At 46.1% G+C, this 14670-nt stretch overlaps 1 protein-coding gene and 2 non-coding genes across 3 annotated transcripts; 2 read left to right on the forward strand and 1 right to left on the reverse strand.

Annotated features, from left to right (window-relative positions):
* Positions 1 to 368: 368 nt before the first annotated feature.
* LOC130839182 (heat shock factor-binding protein 1-like) lies at positions 369 to 599 on the forward strand. Its single transcript, XM_057713118.1, has one exon. It carries the CDS (start codon positions 369 to 371, stop codon positions 597 to 599), a length of 231 nt encoding a protein of 76 aa, XP_057569101.1.
* A 4539-nt stretch (positions 600 to 5138) lies between these two features.
* TRNAL-CAG (transfer RNA leucine (anticodon CAG)) lies at positions 5139 to 5221 on the forward strand. Its single transcript has one exon. It is a non-coding gene; the product is annotated as a tRNA-Leu (tRNA).
* Positions 5222 to 5430: 209 nt separating this feature from the next.
* On the reverse strand, positions 5431 to 5513 carry TRNAL-CAG (transfer RNA leucine (anticodon CAG)). Its single transcript has one exon. It is a non-coding gene; the product is annotated as a tRNA-Leu (tRNA).
* Between the last annotated feature and the right edge of the window lie 9157 nt (positions 5514 to 14670).

Consider the following 14670-nt stretch of genomic DNA (forward strand, 5'->3'; position numbering starts at 1 on the left):
AAGGAGCCAGCCCTGCATGAGCTGGGGGAAGACGGCTCTGCATGGAGGAAACAGAAAGTGTGAAGGCCCTGAGGAGGACCATGCTTTGTGTATTGGAGGAACAGAAAGATGGGGTCTGGGAGCTGGAGGTGGGAGATGAGGTTGGAGAGGTGAGCGAGGTCGGAGAGGTGAGCAAGGCTGGCTCAGAGGGGGCAGTCAGGAGCCTGTGGTTGTAGGCATGGCCCTGTAGACAATACTTCTGCAAAGGCAGTTTGACAGGTGGGAACTTGCTCCGCAATGTTCACCAGGTGCAAGAAATGGTACACTGGGGACAAAGGGAAGTGTAGGTGATGGTCTGAGACAGCACCGCCCAGCTGGGAACCGGGGAGATGGCCGAGACCAAGCCCCAGACGGTGCAGGATCTCACCCTGGTGGTGCAGACACTCCTGCAGCAGATGCAAGGTAAATTTCAGACCGTGTCCGACCAGATCATCGGAAGAACTGATGACATGAGCAGTCGCACTGTTGACCTGGAGAAAAATATCACAGACCTTATGACAGAGGCTGGGGTGGAAGAGCTGGATGGTGAAAACAAGAACCCTGCCACACAGAAGAGTTAAAGATTGCTCATCTGCACTGGAATCTGGAACAACCTTTTTACAAGCCAAGAGGAGATGAATGGCTTTTTGCAACTACTAGGTGGAGACAGGTTTTATATTCGAAAGTGTTCAAATTTTACCACATACTATGGAGTTAGTTTCTATAGTGGTTTCCTCCCACCACACCCCAAGTTTCCTGAACGTGGTAACTTCATATCTTGGACCTTGGGCAGTTGTGCTATTAAACACTAATACCTGGGCAGTTCCTGGGTGGGAGGAAAGAAATGGTACATCGCTTTATTTTTCTGGGCTAACACTTAAAGCATTTATTCTATTCCAGGAACTCTAAATGTGGAGCATGCATGAACTCTTCAGTCTATACAAACCTTTGAGGCAGATACTATTCCTAAATCCATTTTACAGATTGGGAAACTGAGAAGCAGAGGAACAGAGAGGCTAAACAACTCCCCATAGTCACAGAACTAGCAGAAGCAGGATTTAAACTTAGGTGGTTCCAGAATCCACACGCTGACACGCTCAGCCATGCTGCCTCAAGTTAAAATTGTCCCTATAGGGCTTCCCTAGTAGCACAGTGGTTAAGAATCTGCCTGCCGATGCAGGGGACACAGGTTCGATCCCTGGTCCAGGAAGATCCCACATGCCATGGAGCAACTAAGCCTGTGTGCCACAACTACTGAGCCTGCGCTCTAGAGCCTGCGAGCCACAACGAATGAGCCCACGTGCCACAACTACTGAAGCCTGCGTGCCTAGAGCCCATGCTCCACAACAAGAGAGAAGCCACCACAATGAGAAGCCTGTACACCACAACAAAGAGTAGCCCCCTCTCGCCGCAACAAGAGAAAGCCCACACACAGTAATGAAGCCCCAATACAGCCAATAAATTAAAATATAAAATAAACTTATAATAAAAATTTTTTTAAAAATTGGCTCTACACCCTGTGCTTATCAGAGTGGTATGCTACGGAGTCTCCCCCATTCCTGGGGTTCCCTTTCTAGGGCGATCAATGGCTTTGGGGGCATGATACGCAGTCTACAGAACTTGGAAGTGAGCTCCTGGTCTTTGGTCTGCTCTGGTCACCACTGTCCACGTGGGGAACTGGGTTGCCCAACTCTCCACTTCAAGGGGGAACCTGGGGTCTTTGGCTCTGGCTCCAGAGGGACCAAGCAGTTCCTATCCCCCCCCATCAGAGATCCACACCTGCTTCATCCACTTCACCCCTGAGCTCCCCACTCAGTGGGCCAAGATGCCCAAACTAGGCCTTGGCAGGGATTCACTGCTGGCGCCTGATGGGTTCCGTCCCTGAACCTTGGCCAAGGAACGCAAAGTCTGAGGCACAAAATCCTGGCCTTGCCACTTGGACTGACTTGCTGGGAAAAGCCTAACCTTTCTTTAGGTCTCCTCCAATAATGAAAACAGGTCTAAAAATAGTCTTCAAATCCAGCCTGTCAACTTAGTTGGCAAGCCCTCATGGTTTTGGTTTTGGTTTTTGAAAACAAACAATGTAAATAAAGTACCTATCACAGTTCTAGGCTCAGAGTAGTTCTAGGCTCAGAATAGTTCTCAAGAAGTATTAAGCCAGAAAAATCAGGCTCCGCTTATCATCTGTGTCACTCTGGGTAAGTTACTTGGCCTCTCTGAGCCCCGTTTCCTCATCTGTAAACAGGGGTAATGATACTGCGTGTTGTGGTGATATTATGAACATTAAGTGAAATAGTGGATGTAAAGGAGACATTCACTAAAACTCAGCTTCCTGCCACTCTTTTCGCAGGCAGAGGTGGGTATGTGTGCCAAGGTCACAGGGATGCTAAGATTCCCTTTTTCAGGCCCCTGGGCTGGCTGAGCACCAGGTCCCCACGCGGGGACTGACTTCATCTGTCCCTATTAGAAATGAGCATAGCCATGCTGGGACTTCCCCAGTTGCTGGTAGACTTTCCAGGCTGATCTCAGGGGGACTTTCCTCTCCCAACCCGGACAAATGCCCAGAGTGGAAAATGAGTGAGGTCTGTCCCTTGAGGATCCATTATTGGTGTCTAGGCTGCTGATAAAGGGGTGATGGGATAAACAGGAATAGTGGCCCTTTCCCATTTGGGGTCTTGGGGGCCTGGGGCTGGAATGACGTCCTGAAATGGCTTCCTCCATGTCACAAATCTGGCACCGGAAAGGTGTCAGCTGACCATCCACCCAAACCCAGGAGGTAGGGTTGAGTGGGGCCCCAGCACTGACCCCCACCAAATGAGCACTTTCTCCAAGCCAGGCCAGGAGGGGAGCAGGCAGAGCAGGGCTGGCTTGGGCTCCAGCTCTGGGCTGGCCACTGTTTTCTCAGCTCTAAAATGATGCACACATAGACAGGTTGGGGGTGTAAGGCTTGAGGGGAGGGTTCCAGAGGTGGAGAGCACAGGGCTTCTGTGCCAAAAAGGACGTTGGCAAATCACTCAGCCTGTGTGAGCCTGAGCTCCCTAGTCTGCAAAATGCGGCAGGAGTAGGGAGCTAGGAGCTCCTGCCCGAAGCACTGGCCTCAAAGGGAAGCTGTGAGCATCTGACAACCTCTTTGATCTTGGTGACTTTCTGTTACATCCCTGCATCCCCTCTCTCCACATTCGCACGTGTGCGCACGCGCACACACACACACCAGCCAGCCAGCAGGGCTTGTTCGTTATACCTCCAAAACACATCTTGAATCTTGAACTCGAGCACCTTTTGCAGTCTCCCCTTCCCTGGTCCAGCCACCATCATCTCTCATCCTCCTGTCCGTAGCCTTCTCCCTCGACTCTCGATTCTTCTCTTGCCTCTCACATCCTATCTCCGTACAGTAGCCAAAGGGGTCACTCTGAAACGCCAACTGAATCATGTCACTCCCCTGCTTTAAACACTCCAGTGACTCCAACACACAGAAAAGAAAAGCCAAACTCCTCTTCCTGGCATCGCAGCCATGTGTGATGTGGACTTCAGCCTCCTCCGACTCATACCCTTGCCCCACTGCCCTTGCTGCCCCTCCAACAGACCACACCCCTCCCTGCCTCAGGACTTTTGCACTGGCTATGCCTCCCACCTGGAACACTGCCACTCCCGGCTTTGACTGTGTTTGTCTCACCCTTTGGAACTCACCGGCACCTCCTCTGAGAGTGGCCCTCCCTGACCACCCTTCCTATGAGAGCCCCTAGTCACTCCTGATCACTGTTAAAAGATACTTTTTAAGGTAAAATCATGATTCTCACATACTTCTGAAATGAACATGTCAAAGATTTCATTTAACTCTAACTTATGGGGAAACCAGTAAGATGTTATCACTGACTCAAAGGACACACGTATATTGGCAATCACAAGTGATGAAATGGATTTATAATACAGATGTAAAAATGGTCAGTATCCACAGGGCATTAATTAATTGCATTCCACTCCAACAAAATCCACTTGCACTTCCATGAATAAGAATCCTTTGTAGAAGCAATGAAAGGTGCAGGCCCTTGGGACTCAGACAGCCAGGGCTGGTGCCCCAGACAGGACACTCAGTTATCTTTCTTGGCCTATTTCAAAGTCTCCTGCAAGTTTCCTCTCTCTTGCACTCAGCGGCACCTTAACTTTTTTTTTTTTTTTACCTTTCACCTATTTCTTATCTTTCTCCCTTCACCCCAGGCTTGAATGTGTCTTAAGGGCAGAAACTGTTTTGTATACATGCCTCACGAAATCCCGTGGAGAAAGGCACCCTCATCACCTGAGCTCTTCTGGTCCCTGGGCAGAGCCAGTGCGTGCGTAAGTCTGGGGTTAGGGAAGGAGGGGGCGGCAGGAGCTGCGGAGGCCTAGGGTGTAGACTTGCGTCAGGAAATGACCGAATGCGGGGAAGGAGGGGGCGAGAGGCGGATTAACCCACGTACATCCCCCGCACACCTACTGTTTGTTTGCCGAGCGAGATTTGGCAACTAGGAGCACTGTCAGGAAAAAGGTGGATGCGGCTGCGCTGCTGCAGGACTCGGTGTGACCCGGAAACTGAGTAAACGAGTTAAACACACATACAAATGTGAACTAGCAGTTTTGACGACTGTTACGAAGGAGAACGCGGCACGCGTGCCAGGAGACCTTGCGATATGCGGGCTCCACCGGGCTCGGGCGCCAGCAGAGATCTATAAGCCAGGGCGAGTGTGCGGACTCGACTGCTTCGTGTCGAACAGGCAAGAGGGCTTATATGCAGACATGCAACCGTACTTACAGATATGCAAGAATCAAAGCCGATGTGAATGGTAAATGTATGAATGCAGAATAAATGCCTGTCGGCGGCACGAATGCACACGAATGGAAGAAACAATGCTCTCGCTCTCCGCCTTTCAGAGTCTCCAGCACACGGCGCGCGCCCTCTGCCGCTGCCCAGGCGCCTCGCTCTGCCGCTTCTCATCCCATCTCGCTCCTCCCCTTCGAGCAAAAGGCTGTATCTAGCTCCGCCCCAACGCCGGGACGCGAACAAAACAGGAGCGTCAGCTATTGGCCACGCATGCGCACGCTAGAGTCCTTTGGAAGGGGATTGCTTAGAGGCTGCCTCAGCGGTAGTCAGGATGGCCGAGCGGTCTAAGGCGCTGCGTTCAGGTCGCAGTCTCCCCTGGAGGCGTGGGTTCGAATCCCACTTCTGACAAGCCGTAAGTTTTTCCGGGTTTTTTTTTGCTCTTCACGCAGCAGCACGTCAAATAGGTAATACTATAAATCGCTTTACAAAATAAGTATTTTCTTCTTAAAAAGGTGTTTTCTGCTAATGATATTTATTTGACTTTGGAATGTAAAAAAGTCCCGATTTGAAGCCGCAAAGACACTCTCCCTTAGACTATTGATGAGAAAAGAGAGTGCTGTCAGAAGTGGGATTCGAACCCACGCCTCCAGGGGAGACTGCGACCTGAACGCAGCGCCTTAGACCGCTCGGCCATCCTGACTCCGTACATTTGTTTCTGTGGGGTCCTATTTAGTGCACTCTGTGGTGCGATGCGGCTTGAGCGCTACCTGAATATTTTTGAGGTCTAAATCCAAACACACGGCCCCTCGTCATCCACAATCAATAACCACCCGCGTTGCCAAGATTTACGTTATTCCTAAACTGGTTCAGTCTTTTTACTACTTACATGTTTTAAATGGAAACTCTAGCCTGAACAGAAACGGAAAATTAGTTTTTCTTGCCATGATAGAAAATAACTATAAAAATAAATACTATATTATTAAATTCTAGTCACTTGCCAACGCTTGGAACCTAAAGTTATGACATTATTTTTAATGACCAATACTATCGAAAGAGTCTAGACTATTGTTGAGCCCCTGGGGGCAGTGAGGACGGGGTCTAGACGCTTCTTTTTGGAGGGGGGTGTGCTCAGTTGTGGACTTTGCCATGGGCTCCTCCATGGATGGCAAGCCACGGGCGATGGGATCCCATTCCACAAGTGTTTTGCTGAAGCCTCATCGAGAGAAAGTTGGCTTCTATACCTTTTTAGTAAACTGAACAAGGGAAAAGCTGGAGGATGTTAAACTTGGAGAAGAGACAATTTAGGTCTACAAAAGCCTGACGTGTACAAGGGATTTCGATTGTGTCAGCTGATCCTTGCTCCGAGAACTGGGGCTTCAGGTGGGCATGCAATTGGTGGGTAGATACTACAGAGGAAGATTTCCACAGAAAAAAGAACCTGCTGGAAAGAAAACAGTGTGCCTGTGTGGATAGTGGTATCCCCATCACTGGAAGCATTCAAGATGAGGCTGGACAGTCACTGGCAGAAAAAACTGGTGAAGGCATTCAGCAGTTCTTCTATTACTTTCTTATCGCTGCTGTAACAAATTACTACTACCTTAGTGGCTTAAAACCACATCATTTATTATCTCATAGTTCTAGAGGTCAGAACTGTGTTCCTTCTGGTGTCTCTAGGAGAGACCCATTTCCTTTCCTTTTCCAGCTTCTAAAGACCACCCACATTCCTTGGCTCATACCCCCACATCACCACACCTTCTGCTTCTGTCTTCAAGACGCCTTCTCTGACTCTGACCCTCCTGTCTAACCTCTTACTGTCACCTAACTCAAGCTTGTGTGCCCAAAGCACAGGGAGGCCAAACACACCTGAACGTCAGAGTTTGGAGCAGAGAAAGATTTGTTGCAAGCGCCACGCAAGGACAACGGGTGGCTTGTGCTCAGAAGGCCAGGACTCTCCTATGGGTTTCAGGGAAGAAAGTTTTATGGACAAATTTGTGGGGGCGGGCTGAAGGGTATGTAACCTTCCTCTGATTGGTTGAGGTAACAGGGTGGTGTTCTAAGAATCTCAATCATCAGCCTTCTGGTTCCAACCAGTGTGGGGCCCACCTGTTTGTACTGCGCCGGAAGGTACCGTCCTCCACCTGGGCTGGGCGGGGCAGGGCGGAGCGGGGCCTTGGTTCCTGTAGAAGAACTCAGAGATGTGTGTCAGGTTGTTACTTACATCCGCCCAGGAGGAGCCAGGAGCAGCCCGCATGGCTACACTATGGTTTCTTTCTGCATTCCCTCACTCTAATTACTAGCTGTTTGAATCTGCCCTTTGGAACTCAGAGAAGGTCTTGGAGGCTGAAAACTTTTTCCTGCAAACAAGAAATGGGGGGCACAGAAAGGACTTGGGAGGGCCCGGCGAGGTCCTGCACCGTTTCAATTCCCCCTTTTCTTTGTACTCCTCAGTCTTGAAGGGAACAGGTGTTGTACTTGGCAGACAAACTTGGTTTTAGGGGAACTGGGTTTCATTATAAAGATCCTTGTGATTACACGGGGCCCATCCTGATAATCCAGAATAACCTCCCCTGTTTCAAAATCCTTAGTTTAGCCATATCTGCAAAATCCCTTTTAACCATGTAAAGTAATATATTCACAGGGCCCAGGAACTGGAGGTAATTATCACTGGTGAGGTAGACTGTGTGTGTTTGAGTGGGAAAGAGGCAGGGTACGAGGAAGACTTTTTAACTTGTATGTTTAAATTTTTGTATCATGTGCACATATTATCTAGTCAAAAATAAATATGATTTCACCAGGTGATCAAGGTCAACATCAACAGCAATAAGTCAGATTGATAGTTTGTTAGATTGATTTGATGTGTCCTTGAATGGCACTCTGCCTCTGTAGACTTCCTCCCCAAAACACATTACTCCAAACCTAATCATGAAACATGAGACAAATTCCAGTTTAAGAGCATTCTACAAAATACCTGAGCAGTGCTCCTCAAAACTAGCAAGGTCATCAAAAACAAGGAAAGCCTGAGAAACTGTCACAGCTAAGCCTCAGAAAAGACATCACTAGTAAATATAATCCGGTATCCTGGATAGGATCCTGGAACCGTGAAAGGACATTGGGGGAAAAAGGAAAAAATCTGAATGAAGTATAGACTTTAATAACAATGCTCATTAATTCTGATAAATATACCATACTATAACTGAGCAGGACCCTAAGGGGCCTTCTCAGGACAGAGCCCTCCCCCACATCCTCTGCTTTAGCTCTTCTCTGAAGTATTGTTTTGGCCCAAAAGTTTCTTTGGGTTTTTCCGAGTGAACTTTTTGGCCAATCCAATACATAGATAATAGTATCTGGTGCACATCTCCTGAGTTGGTTTACTGATGCTAAAACCACCACCAAATGGAAGAAATTAACTACTTGATGAGCATGTGCATGTAGCCCCCAGACCTACCAGCACCTAAGGATTGATACTGTTAACCCCTGTGACACCACCCTCACCATGAACCAATCAGAGAATTGTGCACGAGCTGATTGCATAACCTGGGACGCCCTGCCCTCACTTTGCCTTTAAAAATTCCTTGCTGAAACCTACCAGGGAGTTCAGGCTTTTTGAGTCTTAGCTGCCCTGCACTCCTTACTTGGTGCCTGCAATAAATGCTGCCTTTCTTTCACCACAACCCAGTGTCAGTAGATTGGCTTTATCCCACATAGGTGAGCAGAGCCAAGTCTGGTTCAGTAACACTACTAGTGCAAGATGTTAATAATAGAGGAAAGTGGGTATGGGGTGTAAATGAACTCTCTGTACTCTTTACAATAATTCTGTAAATCTGAAACTATTCTGAAAAATTTAAAACTCAATACGATTTCATAGTTTATTAACAAAGTATATAAACTTTAAAATATATAGCTACATTGTTTATACATTTATATTGTATATAAAATTATATATTTAAAAAATATATATAACAAAATGTGTCTATTAAAAGTCTCAGAGGCCATAAAAACATCCAGATCTGTGATTATCTCTGGGTGGTGACATTTACTGTGATTTTTTTCTCATCGGTTACCTGCATTTGATATTTGTAAAATGAACATAGATTATTTGGGTCATTCTTTTTTAATTAAAAAACTGTCAGGGAGAACTCAAGGTATGGGAGGGGGCGGGGGGTGAAGGGGAAACTGAGACGAAGCGAGAGAGTAGCACAGACATATATATACTACCAACTGTAAAATAGATAGTCAGTGGGAAGTTGTTGTATAACAAAGGGAGTCCAACTCGAGGATGGAAGATGCCTTAGAGGACTGGGGCGGGGAGGGTGGGGGGGACTCGAGGCGGGGGGAGTCAAGGAAGGGAGGGAATACGGGGATATGTGTATAAAAACAGATGATTGAACTTGGTGTACCCCCCAAAAAATAAAATAAAATAAAATAAATAAAAAAATAAAAAGTAACATTAAAAAAAAAAAACTGTCAGGAAAAATTGGAGAAGACTGAAAAAGGCAGAAAGATTCCTGGATGTTCTTTCAAAGGAATATTAGGTGTTGTCTACAGCTGTGCCATCTAATACAGAAGCCACTAACCACATGTAGCTACAGAGCACTTGAGATGTGTTGCAATCTTAGCATGAAAAAATAATGCAAAATATCTCAATGATAATGTTTATATTGACTACATGTTTAAATTATAACATTTTTAATATATTGACTTAAATAAGATATATTATTTTAAAGTGTTTAAGATTCAGGTCATAAGTATACAAACAAATCTTGTCTGGTAAAATGAAATTGACTCCATCTTTGGTAGAGGTCAGTTTTGCATCTGTTAGCAAATTCACTCCAGCATTCCTGATTGTGAGAGATGTGCACATTTATATGCATATATGTGTATGTACTATACAGTTCAACTGGTATTAACTACACTTATATTGTACAAACATCACCACCACCCATCTCCAGTACTCTTTTCATCTTGCAAAACCGAGACTCTATACCCATAAAACAATAACTCTCCATTCCCTCTTCCCCCAGCCTGGTAGCCACCATCTACTTTCCGTCTTTTTTTTTTTTTTTTTCTTTTGGACACACTGTGCTGCTTGCAGGATCTTATTTTCCTGACCAGGGATTGAACCTGTGCCCTTGGAAGTAAAAAAAGAGTCCTAACCCCTGGACCACCAGGGAATTCCCTGTCTATTAATTTGATTAGGTACCTCATGTAAGTGGAATCACAATATTTGTCCTTTTGTGACTGGCCTATTTCATTTAGGATGTCTTCAAGGTTTATCCATGTTGTAGCATGTGTCAGAATTTCCTTCCTTTTTAAGGCTGAGTAATATTTCATTGTATAGATATACTACATTTTGCTTATACATTCACCCATCAATAAACACTTGGGTTGCTTCCATGTTTTAACTATTGTGAATACTGCTGCTATGAGCATGGTGTACAAATATCTCTTTGAGATCCTGCTTTCAATTCTCTTGCATATAGTATACCCAAAAGTGGAATTGCTGGATCATATGGTAATTCTATTTTTATTTCTTTGAGGAACTGCCATACTATTTCCACTGCATAATTTTTTAAATTAATTAATTAATTAATTTATTTATTTATTTATTTATTTTTGGCTGTGTTGGATCTTTGTTGCTGCGCAAGGGCTTTCTCTAGTTGTGGTGAATGGGGGCTACTCTTGGTTGCAGTGCTCGGGCTTCTCATCGCGGTGGCTTCTCATGTTGCAGAGCACGGGCTCTAGGCAGGAAGGCTTCAGTAGTCGTGGCTCGCGGGCTCTAGAGTGCAGGATCAGTAGTTGTGGCACACAAGCTTAATTGCTCCATGGCATGTGGGATCTTCCCAGACCAGAGGGATTGAACCCATGCACCCCGTATTGGCAGGCGGATTCTTAACCACTGGGCTACCAGGGAAGTCCTCACAATTTTCTTTTGCACTTTACTTTAAAAATGTATCCTTTTTTTTTTCCTTTAATGTATCCTTTAACAAAATGTGTTCTCAACATTCAGGGGGAGAATAGAAGGATGGCCCATCTACAGATGGGTAATTAACTACAGCATCTACAGAACATCATATATAATTAGGACGTGCCAATTTCCTGTTGGGCAAAGGAGGAGAAAAAGGAAAATCTGGGGTGGGGTGGGCTGGTGATGGAAATGATGAAGCTTTGTGTCCTGGAGAAGAGGTTTCAGGAAGAGTCCTGGAACTGTGGGCATGAGTGGGAAGGGCCAAGGGAGGATGGAGGATGGAGGCAGCTCCCAGAGCAGGGCCCCAGGCCAGAGTAGGGGGAGGGACAGTGTTGATGTCCTCATGACTAGAGCTGGATCTTGTGCCATTGGAAGGGAGGCTGAGGAGACTAAGAGAGTTCCTTCATCTCCTAGTTGCTTTGCCTATGTCACCTCCTCCAGGAAGCCTTCCCTGATTCTTCATTCCTTTGACTAGGTATTTTGGCTCCCAGGCTGGCCCCTCAAAGCACTGGAATTGGAACGGCCTCTCTAGGTGTCTTCCTGCTCCCCAAACTGAGCTCTTCAAGAGGGCAGAGATTGCAAGAGTCTTATTTGCCCCTGAATTCCTAGGGCCTAAGACACAAAAATGTGAAGAAAGAGCTAACTGAGTACACATTGAGTAATGAATGGATTTGACAACAGGATAGGGAGGGCCAGGGGGCAGGAAGTCCTGGAAATGCCACTCCAGACCTCCTCATGCAGCTGGCCCCTGGACAGGATGGAGTCAGTCCACCTGAGCCCTGGTCTGGCTGCCTCTCTCAGGAACAGGAGCTGTGGATCCCTGAACAAATAGTTAATCCTAATGTCCTCTCTCTGGAGCGCTGACCTCCCATCCCAAACTACCTCTGTTCCAATCCTCATGGGCTGAAGGGGCCAGGCAGGGAAAATGACCAAACTGTGTGTCTGACCTTTGCCTCATTCTGGGCAAATCAGTAACTGGCCCAGAGGTTGGCAGGCTCGTGCCAGCATCCCACCCGCTCTGTCCATACTCAGCTGCATCTCTCAACACAGAGACTTGCTCACAAAGGCCATCAGCCCACACCACTCTGCATCCTGCTGCCCACCCTTCGCTCTCGTACATCCACCTAGAACACCCCCTTCCCAAATGGCTCTTTTCAAGGCTCTGTTCAGATGGCACCTCCATCCTGGAGGGCCTCACATCTTCTCCTACCCCAGGAGGTTCAGGCCTGGCGGCATTGCATAGACTGGAGTTCGCCTAGAAGTAATAGAGGCCCCCCAAAGCTGTTGCCCTGTGATCTTCATGCACACCCAGTTCCAACCTGTTCCTTGGATGCACCCCCAGGGGGATGCACGGTGAGTGACAAGAGGTCACATCGCTCATGTGCATCTTGAGCTAATTCCTGTCTTTCTCTGAGATGGACAGACATTCCGGTGGTGACAGGAGGGCATTGGAGGAGATCACTCTTTCCCAAACTTCAGGCATTTATTACCCTATTTTCCCCTATCTACATATCACTGTGCATTTTAAGAAAATTTTTTAATTAACTAATTTAAAAAAATTATTTTTTATTTTTTATTTTTGGCTGCACAGCATGTGGGATCTTAGCTCCCTGACCAGGGATCGAATCTGGGCCCTTGGCAATTCTAACCACTGGACCACTAGGGAATACCCTGTACACTTTAAATATTTTTTCTTTGTGATAAGATACATATAACAAAATTTACCATTTGTAAGTGTACAGTCTATGGCATTTGTTCTTATGCAATCATCACCATATTCCATCTCCAGGATTTTTTCATCTTCAAACCATAACTCCCCATTCCTCTCTTCCTGAAGTCCTGGCAACCAACATTCCACTTTCTCTTTCTGTGGTGGATTTGGCAGCCTCGGGTCTTAGGTAGGGTCTTAGTTGCAGCGCACAGACATCTCTCTAGTTGTGGCATGTGGACTTAGCTGCCCTGTGGGATGTGGGATCTTAGTTTCCCATCCAGGGATCAAACTGACGTCCCCTGCTTCGGAAGGCAGATTCTTTACCGCTGGACCACCAGCGAAGTCCTTGTTTTGTTTTCTAATAGCAGCCATCCTTATAAATGTGGGGTGATATCTCACTGTGGTTTTGGTTTGCATTTCCTTAATGATTAGTGGTGTTGAGCATCTTTTTGTATGCTTGCTGGCCATCTGTATATCTTCTTTGGAGAAATGTCTCTTCAAATCCTTCGCTCGTTTTTAAAATCAGGTTTGTTGTTATTTTTATTGAGTTGTAGGGGTTCTTTATATGTTTTGGAAGTTAGCCTCTTTCAGATATATGACTGACAAATATTTTCTCCCTTTCCATAGGTTGCCTTTTCACTCTATTTGTGTCCTTTGATGCAGAAAGTTTTCATTTTGATGTAATCCAATTTATCTGTTTTCACTTTTGTTGCCTGTGCTTTTGGTGTCAAATCCTAGAAATCATTGCCAAACCCTACATCATGAAGTTTTTCCCTGTGTTTTCTTCTATGAGTTTTATAGTTCTGGGTCTTATATTTAGGTCTTTGATCCATTTTGAATTAATTTTCATATGTAGTAAAAGCAAGGGTCCAATTTCATTTTCTGTATGTGGATATCTAGTTTTCCCAACACCGTTTGCTAAGACTGTCTTTCCTCCAGTGAATGGTCTTGACAACTTTGTCAAAAATCATTTGACTATGTGAGGGATTTTACACACTTTTTGAAAATTAAATATTTCCTTTAAATGGACTCATTTTAACTGAAATAAATTTGTTTTTAAAAGAAACTTATGAGGACTTCCCTGGTGGTCCAGTGGTTAAGAACAATTGATCCCTGGTCACAGAACTAAGATCCTGCAAGCTGCACAGTATGACCAAAAAAAAAAAAAAAAAAAAAGGTGGGAGATTAACAAAATTAGATGTTAAAGACATATTAGCACCAAAGAAGGCTTTCTCCTTGGCATAATCAGAATGAAAGTGAAGTTAAAAACAAAATACTCCTAAGGAAGCATTTGAAGTATTTGATGACTGCCCCTGGGCCATCAAAAATCACCTCATATCCCACACAAAGATCTTTTCCAGGGGGATGTACTGCCCTCAGATCCTAAAGGGGATTCTTGTCAATGACCCCCATTCCCCAAGCCTCTCCCACCTCTGTTTGGTATATTCTGTTGGGCTGGAGATGGCAATGGACTGAAAGCTGCTCTGGCTTCCGCCTCCTGCTGGGGCTGGATGATGGAAGAGAGGATAAGAAGAGGCAGTCGCAGATGGTGTGGCTAGAAATTGGTTGGGGGATACTCAGGCAGGATTGCCTCTCTCAGGGTGATTGCAGGGGATGAGAAGAGGTAGATGCTAGTTCTGCCGTTGCCTCTAATTCAGTGGGTGACCCTGGGTAAGTCACTGCCCTTTACAAATGAGTAAAACCAATTGGCGAACTCCCTCTTTGGAAAAATGGGGCAGCTACTTTGGAAAACAGTTTTGCAATGTCTTATAAAGTTAATGATACACATACCACATGATCCAGCAATTCTACTGCTAGGTACTTACCCAAGAGAAATAAAAACATATGTTCACACAAAAAAACTGCATGCCGGACTTCCTAGGTGGCACAGTGTTTAAGAGTCCGCCTGCCAATGCAGGGGACACAGGTTCGAGCCCTGTTCTGGGAAGATTCCACATGCCGTGGAGCAACTAAGCCCATGCGCCACTACTGGTGAGCCTGTGCGCCACAACTATTGAGCCTGTGTGCCACAACTATTGAAGCCCATGCCCCTAGAGCCCATGCTCCACAACAAGAGAAGCCACTACAATGAGAAGCCTGCGCATTGCAATGAAGAGTAGCCCCTGCTCGCCACAACTAGAGAAAGCCCGTGTGCAGCAACGAAGACCCAACGCAGCCAAT

The sequence above is a fragment of the Hippopotamus amphibius genome, chromosome 16, assembly GCF_030028045.1.
Source record: "Hippopotamus amphibius kiboko isolate mHipAmp2 chromosome 16, mHipAmp2.hap2, whole genome shotgun sequence".
NCBI classification, from domain to species: Eukaryota; Metazoa; Chordata; class Mammalia; order Artiodactyla; family Hippopotamidae; genus Hippopotamus; species Hippopotamus amphibius.

Bases quoted from the DNA above. Each gene is read 5' to 3' on its own strand.
- LOC130839182 (XM_057713118.1), top strand. From the start codon at position 369: ATGGCCGAGACCAAGCCCCAGACGGTGCAGGATCTCACCCTGGTGGTG.